This window comes from Rhyacophila brunnea, unplaced genomic scaffold, assembly GCF_057557595.1.
Source record: "Rhyacophila brunnea isolate RB1 unplaced genomic scaffold, BYU_Rbru_1.0 scaffold_4, whole genome shotgun sequence".
Taxonomy (NCBI): domain Eukaryota; kingdom Metazoa; phylum Arthropoda; class Insecta; order Trichoptera; family Rhyacophilidae; genus Rhyacophila; species Rhyacophila brunnea.
This window is the reverse complement of record NW_028233068.1, coordinates 7,451,537-7,466,991: the sequence shown is the minus strand read 5'-3', so window position 1 is coordinate 7,466,991 and position 15,455 is coordinate 7,451,537. Positions and strand designations below refer to the sequence as shown.

Sequence of the window (15,455 nt, the reverse complement as noted above, 5' to 3'; positions counted from 1 at the left end):
CTAAGTATTTGTTGCCCAATAAACTTGTTTCAAGAAACTTGAAACGTATTAGATGTTCGAATTCGAACGCATTCGATAATATCTGCGCCGTGACTCGCTATTCAGCGCTATTGATATTAAATGCGCGCGAGCGAGATATCATGATACACGTATGTCTAGCCGTGATATTATACTCAACTGTCATTGTTCCCCTTTCTCCTCTGTTGTAAAGTTGGTATAGTGAAGGACAGAAATGGTCACGTGTTCGTTTTATAGGATACTTTTGAGTTCGCCTTAGGGTTTTAGGTTTCAGAGTTTTTGGTTTGTTGAGTATGAAACTTTATCGAGTCCAGGAGTTCGACGCATGGTATGAGATCTCGCCGACCGCTAGCTAGTTCGTAGTCTTGCCACGTATGAAATCATCGCCTCGGCGTCGCGACTCGCGTATGTTTAGTATGCGACGGGTTTTAATTTTAGTTTTAGTTGAGTAAGATATTTACATCGAATTGACGTCAGTCGCAAGCCGGAATGACGGAGTTCTGATAACTCTAACTGACTACGCGTTTATCTGGTTTCGTCACGTCAAGTTTCTCGATTTTTTAGTGTTATAATTGTAATTTGTAAACATAAACTGAATTCAAATTATATGCGTGATTGTATAAATGGATAACTACTGAAACATGAGTGACTAGCGCCACAGTTCCAGCTGTACCTGTCTCGAAAATGGGACATTTCAAAAAGCCGACGTATTTTTAACGATTCTATTAAAGCTGATATTTCAAATACTAGTAAGTATTTTGGAACAAGTTTAGATACCAAGTATTTTTTTATACTGGTAGTAAGTATACTTAGTCTTCAAAATCGACCAGTTTTCCCACCTCTAATGTGCACCATTTGGAAAACGCTATTGTTTGGAAAGCGTTACCCTGCCTTCATCCTTAGTGATAGGTAGGGGGGCCCGCTAAAGATCCTAGCCTGGGGGCCCGCTTCAGGATGTGAGGGCCATGGTCATACGTATTCGTTTTTTTCGAACTAAGACTACAATTTACAGATGGTGTTAGTTAGTTTTTAAAAATCAATTAAACCCTGCCGAAACTAATTCATAATAGTTTTGGTATAAATACTTTGGGCGATACGACAAAATTATGCACAGTTTTTCATCCATACTTATTTGTTTTCATTGGATTAAGAATAAATAGGTACATTTTAAACATATTGTTGGTTCATTTTTTTTTACTTCATTAAGCGCTGCCTAAGCCAAACTATAATAGATAAAAAAATATTATTCTATCTACCTATAAAATATCCAAAAATGTGACATCACAAGTAAACAAAAAATATAAATGCATGTGGACGCTCATTACGGTAAAAGTATTGAATGATATGTCAAATGTTAACAAGTGGCGCCCTCACTCAGCGGACAACTTATGCTAGTGGATCTGTAGCCATTCGCTCCTCCTATTATGTAAACCTATAGAGTTAATAATAAGACCACCATAAAACCCGCTGAATCGATGAAACTGGTTTCATGTTTGGTGAATGTATGTAAATTTGAAAATAGATATACCAACAACTGTTTGTCGTGTATCGTAATTTGAACATTTTAAATGCTAAAAATAAATGCAAAAGAGTAGGGTTTAGGTAGGTTTTTATAAGGTTTTAAAGAAATTAAGTTTTTATTACTTATCAGTTATTTTAATAGTGTATGGAAAATAATATATTACGCTTTCGATTCGATTCGAAAAATTAAGGTCGAATCTCGTTTTAAATACTTAAATAAATTAACAGAGACGTGTTTCTCTAATGCAACAGGAAGCAATCAATTCATGAGAACATTTAAAAGGGGTCGTCCGACATGGCTCGAAATGAATCGGAGCGCACCGAAGCCCCGTTCCGGTTCGTGAAATTGGTAAAATTATCACTCCGTCTCATGGAAAAAAAAAATTGATCGTCTGAGCTAGATAGGTCATATAACAAAAAATATATTACATTTATTTTTATAAAAAACACATAAAATTTGATAACTATGTATGTTAAAATCTTCAGAAAATTGCTGGGCACTCTGGCTTGTAAGCTTTACAATTTTGAGCGCTAGCCTCCGAAGAGTTAAAGCCTGCTACTTATATTGAAATTTGAAAAAGATGTATATTTCTCACAAACGGAGTGGAAAATAGGTATTGCCCAAAGCACACAAAATCTCTGCATAAAAGTAGGGGTTCTAATAAAAGTAAATTGATTAGAAGTAAAAATATGTTAATTATGTAGGTAGATACAAACAGTGAACAAAACAAAAAAATATGCACCTTATGTAAATTTGTATCTTTGATATCGATTACTTTTCATTTAACTTGTAGGTAATAGGTACTTATATACGTATGCACTAGAGGTGGGAAAACTGGTTGATTTTGAAGACTAAGTATACTTACTACCAGTATAAAAACATACTTAGTAGGTATCAAAACTTGATCCAAAATACTTACTAGTATTTGGAATACTATATAGAGCGTTTGGCGTGCGTATTGTGCTGTGACACAAAATTTATGACCTATAGTTCATACATTCGAATGCAATAGACTAATAAACTAAACTATACCTATATTCAAGTGCTATCTCGCTAGCGCGCATTTAATGTAAATAGTGTTGAAAGTGTACCAACTGGCGAGCGAATCGCGATGATAATATCATCACAAGTTTTTTGTAACAAGTTTATCGGGCCACACATACTGAGTATGATTAGTTTCATCCGAGACTTGAGTACACAGACAGTATTTCCAAGTATGCACCTATAAATATTAAGCAAATAAAAATTATAAATTATATGAATGCATGGATTTATTTGGAAAATTAAAATTACGAGGGTGGGTCAATAAGTCCTTAGAAAAGCCGACAGGTGGCGCGACTAGTACTGTAAGCGGTTTGTTTTCATGCAGCGGCAATACCGATTCAGTATGCTGCGAAGTTTCAATCAGATTGGTCGGGTTGTTGTGTGTTTCTCGTACATTTAAAAAAAAAATTTGCTTGTGGAAAATGGAAAAATGGAAAATGGAGAAAATTGAGTTTAGAGCTGTTATTAAACATTTTAATATAAAAGGGTTAACAGCAAAGGAAATAAAAAATGAGTTGGATTTAGTTCACGGCATATCTGCTCCTTCACTTGCAACTATTTATAACTGGTTAAATGAATTTAAACGTGGTCGTACATCAACAAAGGATGAACCACGCTCAGGACGTCCTGTAGAGGTGACTACACCAGAAATGATCAATAAAATCCACGATATGGTGTTAAGTGACCGATGATTAAAGTTGAGTGAGATAATTGAGGTTACAGGGATCTCAAAAGGTAGCGTCATTTCTATTTTACATGACAAATTGGGCATGAAAAATATTTCTGCAAGATGGGTGCCGCGTTTGCTCACAGTCGACAATAAACGCAATAGGGTGGTGGCCTCTAAAGCCCTGTTGTCGCTCATGCAACGCAATCCGGATGAATTTTTTCGTCGCTTTGTGACTGTAGATGAAACATGGATACACCAATATACTCCCGAGACGAAAGAACAGTCAAAGCAGTGGATTGCGAAGGCAAACCATGTCCAAAGAAGGCGAAAACCGTAAAATCACCTGGTAAGGTTATGGCTACTGTATTTTGGGATGCACGTGAAATTATTTTCGTTGACTATTTGGAAAAAGGAAAAAAAATAACAGGGGATTATTATGCATCTTTATTGGACCAGCTAAAAAACAAAATTGAAGAAAAACGGCCTCATTTAAACAGGAAAAAAATCCTCTTTCATCAGGACAATGCCCGTGTTCACACATATTTACGATCAATGGCTAAAATTGAAGAATTGAAGTTCGAATTGGTCGACCACCCACCGTATTCGCCAGATTTAGCCCCCAGTGACTTTTTCCTTTTCCCAAACTTAAAAAAATGGCTAAGTGGACAACGTTTTTTTTCAAATGAAGAAGTCATCGATCGGACAAATGCTTATTTTGAGGACCTTCCGAAAACTTATTTTTCTGACGGTTTAAAAAATATTGAGAAACGTCTAACCAAGTGTATTGAGCTCCAAAGAGATTATGTTGAGAAATAAAAAAAAAATACAAAAATAAAAACTGTTTTAATGCTTTTTTCTAAGGAATTATTGACCCACCCTCGTAGACTGTTCATTTTTTATCATAGAGGGCTTCAAAATCAGTCAGTTTGTCGGGCCTGTAAGTCACTAAATGCACCACTGTAAATTAGGACCAATGCCTACCTTATAAGTTTATTTATGTTAAAGATTGTCAGTAAATTTAATTTATTATGGCATTGTGATCGTATGTCAACGTCAAAGAAATGCCTCTGACGAATTTGTACTTAATATCCCATCCAGCTGCCCTATTAGGACACCAAATTTAAACTGGGTCTCCCTCTCACGTTCCTCAAACATGTCGATCTGATATCTCATCCGAACTAGCTCATCTCGCGGGATACAATCATATGGCTCGTTATCGGGTATGGAGTTGGCGTATGATGGTACAATGAAATCGTGATTTTCATCGTCTTTTGGATTTTCCTCGTGGTTAGTTTGGGTTGTCGTTGAATAGGGCGCAGGACGACGAGGTGGAGGAGGTGGAGGAATATTTTCTCTGTCTGTCGGTATGTATTCTGGCAACGGATGTCCGTTTGTTGAAGAAGACTCCCCGATTGGATATGATGCTGGTATTCTTTGAAAGTTTCTAGAAAACCCTACCAATTTATTGGAAAATATTTTAAGTTTGTCATTAGTCATATCTAGTGCTCTTTTCAAATACAGATTCTCCCTGCGAAGTAATGTTAAGTCTTTTCCTCCGTTTCGTTGTAAATTGCTTCTGACTTGTGGTTCTGGAGCTGAATCTATAATATCAATTATTTTGCCTTCCATTTTTTTCATTAAATCGAGTATAGCTAGTTTCTTTGATTCCTTTTGAGAACAGATATCGTGTGTTTGACGTCTCAATCTAATGAGTTTTCCACCGTTGTCTTCTTTTGTGCCAAGTAGTAAAATTTCGTGCCCTTGCTGGACAGCAAGAGCTGTGATTCTGTCACCTAAACTGCTCACTAACTCCGCGTTTACTTTGTCGTTGACCGCATTGAGCGGATCTGTGGTGACAACGTATATTTGCCCAGTCCTATCATTAGAATTTGAATAAGAATTTTTGAACGACAGAATAAATAATTTGTTTAAATCGGGGTCGAGAGTGTGTTGGTTGTAGCTATATGAGCCAGTCGTAACAATCTCGATTTCTTTCCCAGAGCCTTTCTTTACTATGTAAGATGTTCCGTCACCGCTGAAGTACATGTTCCCTTTCTTATCAAATAGTTCACCATCAGGGGGAATCACACTATTGACTGACTCACCATAATTACTGCCATTCATGATTCTATAAGTTTGTCCGTTGGCGGAAAACAAAATTTCCCCGTCCTTATATCCGATCTGTTTTGGCGGTGCTTTCAGTGTTACCACCATGTCGCATGAATAATAGTCTTGGCAAATCATAATACGGCTCTCTTCGCAGGTTTCTCCATAGGATTCCGTAAAACAGTTATATTTTAATTCATTGTTTTGTGCAGAGATGTCGCCGGTTACATATATAATGAATATGAAAATGCCAACATACAAGTGTCTGATGATTGCCATTGTTTGCCTCCTGAAAACAAATTATTTGTAATAAATAAAAATGAAGATTACAATTAAAGTACATGTAAGTATAGAATTTGTATTAAATCTATTAATGAGTCCGAACCAACGTTCCCTCTAATTTTTCAATTGTGTGCGCGGATCATCAACCCAAACTAGGGTTAGTGTCACCCGTCACCCGGTGTGGTAAATTTACCCCCCCCCCACTAACATAAACATACAATTTTTCATTAAAACTTATATTTTTAAGGTATTTATTAATTTCAGTGATTTTATATTAAAATAATAACACTAACAACGATCATTTTTGAAGTAAATAGAATAGTTAAGATACTTCTCTTTCGAGACACGAGTTGAAGAATAATTGTGCATGTGATGGTTTCGTGCATTCGGGACCTCAGGACTGATTATCGTGACCCAGATAATTCGGCTGTTAAATTTGGCAATGATAAAATGATTGCAATGTTTACTTTAATATTTTGATGCGGCATTTTTAAGAGACAAAACAGCTCGGACAATACAAACTGATATACACGATCCTAATAATTTATTAGGATGGTTAGGCTTCACCAACTCGCATTAACTCGTTGGTGGGCACCTTAATAATTATACTTATAGGTTAGGTGTTAATCGCTAGATTCAAAGTTGATTTAGGAAATGTACCCAAAAAGTGCAGAGGTCCGCGGTCGGAGCGTCAGGAAGCTATACATATATGGTAGGTGGTGTAAATGTGGAAGTCAGTGACACATCTTGCTGAATTTGGTTAACCTCACCCCTCCCCCTGCTTTATTAAAAATCAATAACAAATCATTATGGATAAATTTTCAAAATGGACCCCCCACACCATTTTTCTGTGTTTGATACCGCAAACGGCGCAAACCGTGATCTATTGAAAATTTTGCGCCATATGTCGTCACCCTACAATAGTGCCGTGACGCGAAAAAAGTTTGAAAGCGTGCTAGTAGATGGCAGGATTCAAAATCGATCGGAGCACAGCTCCGCTACATGACATTGTCGAGACTATCGAAATAGCGTTCCGGTTCGTAAACTATTAAGAAAATAAATTTAATAAAATGCATTTATCTACTTAATTTTTTTCTGAGAGTTGTCACCCGTAGAGATGGGTATTTCCCGAGAAAATCTCAATCTCGGGATTTGGGATTTCCAGAAAAGAATTCTCGAGAATTCTCAAGATATCGAGAGGATTTTAAAAAACATTAAAAAATCCTAAAATCACTGTAAAACAGACAGATTCAAAAAAATATGATTTTTTTTTATTTAAATAAGAAGACAAACAGATAGAAGTAGGAAAACAAAAAGAATTCAAAAAATTACTCATTAAAATAGAATTTTAAAAAAACACGTATCGCCCAAAATATACCAAAACTATTATGATTAGGTTTAGGCAGGCTTTAATTGATTTTAAAATCTAACCAAAAGCATCACCATCTGTAAGTTTGACCTAGTCTTAGTTCGATAAAAACAAATACGTATGACTAATAAATTTTAATGTTCACTATTTATGTCGGTTCTTAACAGCCTACCTCCACCCTTCGCTACTGGCGCCAAGTATTAATCTCTAGATTCAAACTATTCAAAGTCCGGAGTGTCTATATTTAGGAAATGTAACGTGAAAGTTCGGGGGTCCACGGTTGAAGCTGGTTGAAGTCAATTCGTAATTCAATACCATGGCCTGAGTAATCTCTATATATATAAAAATCTCGTGTCACGGTATTTGTGGTCGCACTCCTCTGAAACGGCTCGACCGATTTTTATCAATTTTTTTATGTATATTTGTTAGGTATGAGAATAGGTCGTAAAGTATATTTCATACCGCTAGCTGATTAGTGTTCTCTATCCAGAAAATTTTTTCTTTTATTTTTTTGACAATTTTTTTTTATTTGGCATCAAAAATACCCATAACCCCAAATTTTAACTCTCCTACCCCCACCCCAACCTGCCATTTTTTAATCACGATTTTAGTATTTTTGTAAGAACAAATTTAACCGTCGTTTGTATTTCAAACAGAACGAAATTATTTGTGTTGTTGAATGACAGATGGCGCTACGTCCGAGAAGAATTCAAGAGAAGAGTCGCGTTATTTTGACATTTCATTCGGCATATCACAAAGCGTGCAAAATTTTGTACGATTTATTTTAATTTATCTATTTGTGTGCGTGTATTACAGTGAACAATGCCAGCAAGACGCAAGAGGGCCCATTTGGGCCGTCAAATGAATAAAGCGACAAACATGCGAAATAGTAGAGCAGAAAGAACAGACGAACAAATCCAACAAGATAACGAAAATGTGCGTGTGAGCATGTCGCAATTGCGTGCATCTCAATCACAAGAGGCACGAACTGAAGGAAATCAACAACGACAATTGGAACGGAGCCAAGCGCGCCGGTTCGTAGTTAACACACGCAGAGCAAATGGCCGACAACGCCAACAAGTACATCGAGCATGCCGTTGCTGCTGATTGGTGCTATGGACAAAGAATGTCCCCATTGCCATGCGCTCAAATTCAAACATGAGTCAGCCGGGATGTGTTGCGCATCAGGAAAAGTGCAACTACCAGAAATTGAGACACCACCAGAACCATTGAACGGCTTGCTCATCGGCACGGTTCCGGATTCAAACCTGTTCCTGAAGTCCATTCGCACATTCAATTCATGCTTCCAAATGACTTCGTTCGGAGCAAGAGAAATAGTTCACAATACTGCGGCAATGGTCAACAATTCCATTCAACGTTCAAAATCAAAGGCCAAGTGTACCACAAAGTAGGCTCATTGCTGCCAATGCCAAACGAACCACATAATTTTTTACAAATCTACTTCATGGGCGGTGAGGACATCAATCGTGTGGATGCACGTTGCGGCTACAATAACCTCAATTCGCCTAATGCCAGGCGCATCGTCGGCGAACTGAACGCCCTATTGAATGAGCACAATGAATTATTGAAATTCTTCAAATCAGACATGCACGAATTGCAAAGTGACAATCACGCTATTGTCATCAATCCTGATAAAACACCAGCTGAAGAGCACGTGCGTTGATTTGATGCGCCTGTTGTTGACGACGTTGCTGGAATCATGGTTGGCGACCGCACATCGACGCGAGAAATTGTGATTCGAAGAAGAAACAATAATCTGTAGTTCATCGCTGACACACACCGTTCATACGACGCTCTCCAATATCCGCTAATTTTTTGGAAGGGACAATACGGATATTGCATATCTACAGCGCTCCATTCCTCTTTCTGTCATAGATCCCATCCCCACACACTTACAATACATTCGTTATTTTTTATTTATCAACCAAAATATTCACTATAAATAATTTATATGGCAGAACAACGTATAATAGTATAGCTAGTATAATATAATATACGTTTTACAGTATGTATAATTAGTATACAGTCGAACTTGGTTATTACGATCACGGAAATAGTGAGACCTCGGATGTAATGAGGAAACATTCATTGACTTTGGGTTATTGGTTTATGATTTTCTCCATACATTTATTCACTTTTATAACGAGCTACTTCTCGGGTATACCAAGCAAAACTGTTAATGTGTCAATCGTTTAAAAACAACCTTTTCGACCGTAAGCAATACAATCCGACCGGGCAGTTGACTAGACCGATGCCGTCGGGATGACTATGACCTAATTGGTATTTTCCCCGATAATATTGAAAAAATATTCACGCCTATGGTTGAAATTGCATATAAAAATCCAAGCTTTGTGAAGTCAGTGGGTACTACCAGCGCCGGCGGCTCAGCACTTCATTACAATAAACAACTTCTTTTGTAGTTTATGAATGCCATGCTTGTTTCGGGGATTTTTACGATAGTTTTCAGATTATTTATGTTCTATGCTTAAATTGAACGTGGTGCGAAAAATAATATATAACGTGTAATGCTTATAACGATCAAATTCAGTCGGTCCCATCTTCCTCGTAAAAACCAAGTTCGACTGTAATTATATATATACCTAGTCGGCGTTGGTTTGGAGCTGATGAAATGCGGTCGCCAAAGGCTACATCGATTTACGCTGGAAAATTCAGTAGGGTTTGCACAGAAGCTGCCCGGTTGGCTAATAATTATTACTATGCGAAGCATGCTGACGATAACCATGACAAAATACTGATTGTTTTTTTACAACTTCACCGTGATATGTATCGGAAATAGATTGTCGTAAAGTATTGAGATCAAATTCATGTCTAAACCAATCACTTAAAAATAGGTAATTAAACCACCGGGATACAGGGAAAGATATAAGAAAATAGATTCCTAAATTCTGGTAGTTGCTCATAAATATTAAGTCGTAGTCAAAAGTGGCAAGGGGTGGAGATAGCAGTGGCGAAGGGTGACTTTTGGAAAGAGGTAGGCTGTGGAGATCTGATAAAAAGAGCACACTTGTCAGGTATACTTACGAGAATAGTACGATATTTACTACTAATTAATAGGTACACACTAATAAAAATCGAACGACACACTAATTCAATGAAATGAAACTTCAAAAACTCATTGTCGACATAAAAATGAGCAATGTGTTTAAATTACGTATTTTTCAAAACATGTATACCCATCAATACTTACTTATTTATTAATATTCGATTAAACGCCGCTCAAATTATTTTTTTAATTATCTAATTATCAATCATTTTGGACAAAGTGCGCAGTCGTGACAACAATATTGTGCGCGAATGTTTTAGGCCCTGCGATAGGAACTTACCTTATTTCGTACAAATCAGCAGACTTGCTGAGGCTACGAGACGTAAAGTCCATACGAAAAAAATCAGAATTATTTCACACATAATCGGAAAATTATTTACGTCGAGACGTCGCGGCGTTTATTATTTAATTTATGGCGCGCTGTGGTATATTTTTTAATACCTTTGCAGATTGTTTTGTAAACTGTGTAATACTTTAATACATTCCTACATATACGACATCTCTCGTTGGCAAAATAAATTATTTTTATATAACATAAAAATAAATAATGAAGTGATTAAGTATATAAATATGTCAATATGCAATTAAAAAATATTTTTCTTAAGAAGGTAGGCTTTAAATAATCGCCTAGTATGGAGTCTTCGCCACTGGGAGATAGGGTGTTAAGATTCGACATAAATAACTTTGTCAGTCATACTTATTTGTTTTCATTGAACCAAGAATACAAAAAAATGCAGATGGTGCTGGTTGGTTTTTAGAATTCAATTAAACCTTGCCCAAATAAAACCATAATAGTTTAGGTACATATACTATGGGCAATCCGACAAATTTACTTTTTTAGTAATATTTATTTGTTTTCGGTGAATGCAAATGGTGTGTGTTAGTTTTTTTTTTTTAAATATACCCTACATACCAACCATAATCGATAAAAAATATTCTTCTATCTATTTGTACACATTGTACATTGCAGTATAATTCAATGAAAACAAAGTTTAGTGTGCACTATTTATGTCGGATCTTAGCCTACCTCAACCTGTCGCCACTGCATTATTATCAGATATTTGGTACCAATAAATATCAAATTAGTTTTTTTATTGATTCAAAAAAAATTGGAACATTACTGTCTGCAATGCTGCACGAACAATTATTCGTATTTTTTTATTTCAAAACGATACCTACTGCCATCTATTTGCGGTAAAATCATTCACGGTAAACTGTGCTACGGCGAAATGTAACACGTACAAATTTACAATATGAGGGGTATAGAAGCATAGATAGCAATCTCCAAAAACTCAAAAAAAAAGTTGTGAATACAGTTCCATAGAGATTATAATTGTGATCCAGATAAATTCAATATTTAGTGGCAAACCCAGCATTTTCTCATCAAAACGCAGCTTTTAAAATCGTTATTAACAGCGAAGGCAGTAATCTCACTGTTCTTTCAAAAGCATACACAGCAATCTCCATTTCAACCTATCAAATGCAAGGGAATGTCACGCCACAGGATGGCCGCTCCATACTAAACAGACAGTTGGCGGTGATTTTTATTGGTGCTAATTTTAAATCTTTTTAATGTCCCTTTCCAAATTATAAGGTTTTCCTTCGAGCTAATTAACACACAGCAGAGATGTCGGCAATTTATAAAGTTTTATGGCAAATACAGCAATCTCCAATTTTCGAAGATGCAAAGGCAGCAATCGCCACCGCGTGGTAGCAAAACCAGCAATCTCCTGATTTAAATAAGTACTAATTATCTTTTTATAGACATTACATTGAAGAAAAACTGAGAATGAATTTGTTCCCTGATATCAAAATACTAAAATCATGTATTTTTTTAGATTCCGACGAAATCTCCTTTAATTTTTATAAGTTTTTGAGCTTTTTCTCTAAAACATAAAAGTGGGAGATTGCTGCCTTTGCTTTTGTACCCCTCATATTTAGATACGTAACATTATTAATTATTGTTTTCTTATAAAGCACTATTACAATATTATTAACTCTCACCGTTTATTAGTATCCACTAGATGTGATAATCCTCGCGACAGAGTTGAATTTTGTAATTAAAACATTAAATATAATAAAAAAATCTAATTTATTTTTAAAATAGGAATGTTTAATTCCTATCAATAAAATTGTATCACTGGAATGTTGTCCTATCAATTATTTGATACAATGTGGTTTTGTGGCATTGATCATATTCAACATATAGGTAGGTATCTATGATTCAAACTCTATCATGTTTGCAGGCAGGCACGCACTCAGGAAAATGGTTTAGGGGGTCCGTTGTGAAAAAATATAGAAAATATGTAATAATAAAATATATAGAGTATAGATATACATTCTTTATATTCAGACCATAGCCCCCACATCTTGAAGCGGGCCCCAGGCCAGGATCTTGGGCGGGGCCCCCTACCTATTGTTATGGTTAAAGGCAGTCTGACGCTCTACACCGAATGTTCGAGGTCAAATAATATTCAATTTTTAGCGATTTTTTAACACATCGAATTATGGAGTTGTCGAGTATCACTCAACACGTCACAACAACCATATATTTTTAAATGGGAATAATTACGAAGTAAAATAGCGCCTTTTTTTCGCCAGGCGACTTTTTTATATTTAGAGCAAATTTACGATGTGTGTTTATCTCATTTATCTGGTCGACCCGCCACGCTGGCCCCCCCTGTGCCCAGGCCCCTAGGCTAGAGCCCTGTCAGCCTTGTGGGGGCCATGATTCAGACACTCTGAATCCAGCAATAAACACATGGTCTGCAGGTATAACTATCGCCAGGTATTCACCTACGTGTCATTGCGAGATGTCGCATCCACAAATGGCTATCGAATGAGTATGGCTTAACAGTAATAATTAATATTAGGATCGTTAGTGTCCATTTGTGTCATCCGCGCTGCAGTGTTGGTTAAACGAGCAGCATCGGTATATAAAAGTAAACATTGGATGCCCCAGCTAGTTGCACCAATTTATGAGTGTCACGAATCTTCAAGTGGCCACAGGCCTTGCGTGTCGTAGAATGCCGAGAGGAGAGGGGCCAATCCGTTAAGAAGGGTATTTGTCGTGAGATCTTGACAAAGACGAATAGCAACTAATATGCCATTTACCTGAAGAGTTTGTACTTTTTTCCGTTTCTGAGGGGATCCGGACCGGAAAACCCCCCCTTGTGTGCGCTCCTGGTTTACAGGAAAATGTAAAATGGGGTTACCACAAACTGACTGGTAAACAAATATTTTGAGATTAATAATAGACTCGTATTACAATTAATTCAGTTGCTTACAGCATGATGACAAGCAGTGGCGGTTTTCCTTAAGAATGATCTATAGCAGGGGTTGCCAACCTTTCTACGCACGCGCGCCAAAATTTCCCAAATATTATTTTTCTACTGTCTGACGTGTAGCGCAGTTTTTGATGGGGAAAAAATGAAAAACGTGATTTTTAAGAGTTCTATTAAAAAGGTTTAAAATTACAATTGAGTTCTTGAGATTCTATCTTTCTCTGTGTTTTTAGCCGAAGACATATCTTTTATTCTTTTAATAATTTTTTCCTTGTTTACACATTTTCAAAGATATCGCGGTCATACATTTCAGTCTACCAATTTTGAAACTGTCTGCCAGAATTACTACTTCTAGCTCCACCAAGATTTTTGTTTCTTACTTAGTAAAGCCATTGTGTGGGTAGCAATGATTTGTTTTGTTTCTATATGAAGCGCCTAGTTTCAAAAGCCCCTAAAACGATTTTAGGTAGTTCTGAGAAAAATGAGAAAAAACATGTCCTTTAAATCTGTGAACTTTATGTACCTATTTCTTTTTTAATTCTAAAGAGTATTTTGGCTTTCCATTTGAGAGTATTTGAAAAGCACAACCAACAATTTTAACGGGTTTTGAAATTTACCGTAATTTTTGATCATACGTATTGACGGTTTTGGGCGTTTTTTAAAGTTCAATTTTTGGCCATCATATAGGTAACAAAAATATCCTATCTAAATACATATCTAACTCAAAAATTTTCAAAAACCGTTTGAAGGGCTTTTTAAACTAGGCGCTTCAATTATTACAGCTTGGTTTTTACCCACAAATTGATTAAAAATTGCTCCAATCAGATGAGGCATTCTCTCATTAGAGTAATCTCAAGCATTATAAATCGATAAAAATCAGTTTCGTCGTTTCCATTTGCGTATCGATTTGGTAAAAATAATGTTAAAAACCGAATAAAATAAGCATTTATATATGTATACAGGTACCTATGTATTTGTATTTTTTTTTAATTACCTAGGTACTTCACTTCAAAATAAAACATTGGGTTCGTCATCACTGATCTATAGATAAGAATGATATGAAAACTCAGACCGAAAAGCACTAACTAATCACTAGTCATAAAAAGTATGTTTCATAAAAACTAAATATTTCATCATCGAAGGTCTAATACTAATTTATCTGGGTATAGGTATTTTTCATTACCGATGAAAAAAAAACAATTATTTACTATCAGACATTTTTAACTAGGTACTGACATATTTAAAAAATAAATGAAATGAAAACTCTTGATTTAATTCATGCGTACTACTACATTATATAAGTACCTACATAATAACAAATATTTACGTACCTAAAATGATAAGATAAACATAAATCCTGAAAAGTGTTTTTAAAAATCTATTCCAATATTTTCCGCTGATTATAAATCAGCCGGGTGCTCCTAAGGCACCCTTGGGCAAACGATGCCATCTTGGTAAAATGGCGGCCAAAAACGCTTTTTCGGTAATATTAATTAATCATTAATGAATTGATTTTATCAGCGTCGTTACCATTAGAATCTAACGCCACTTTCCCACGTGTCGATTTTTGTCATTTAACTGCTGTCGAAACAAAAATGACGGTTGAAACTATGAAACTACAGGAAAATTAAAAAAAAATGTAAACAACAAAATCTAATATAAAACTGCCAAACAATGTAAAAAGGGATCTTCACGTTGACAATATGACGCCGCAAACTTTCTAAATGCTACAAAATTGGCCTTTGTGGCGATCAAGTCGGACGGTACAGTAGGCCCGACAACCGGTTGAACCGACTTGAGCAGCTGTCTCCTTTCCGTACCCATTTTAGGATATTCCCAGAGGATCAGGGCTCGAAATGGAACGGAACGCACCGGAGCGCCGTTCCGACTCGTGAAATTTCTAAAATTATCGCTCCGTCTCGTGGAAAAAATATGTTAACCATCTGAGCTAGATAGACCATAGAATAGAAAATCTGACATACTTATTTTTATAAAATACACATACGATTCGATGACTATGTAAATATCTTCAGAAAATTTGTCGAGCGCTCCGGTTCGTAAACTTTTCCATTTCG

At 36.1% G+C, this 15,455-nt stretch overlaps 1 protein-coding gene across 1 annotated transcript; it reads right to left on the bottom strand.

The window, feature by feature from the left end:
- Positions 1 to 4,307: 4,307 nt before the first annotated feature.
- On the bottom strand, positions 4,308 to 5,644 carry LOC147066774 (uncharacterized). The gene has a single exon (XM_085954521.1). The coding sequence runs from the start codon at positions 5,637 to 5,639 to the stop codon at positions 4,308 to 4,310; it is 1,332 nt and encodes a 443-aa protein (XP_085810647.1). The 5' UTR covers positions 5,640 to 5,644.
- Positions 5,645 to 15,455: the final 9,811 nt, after the last annotated feature.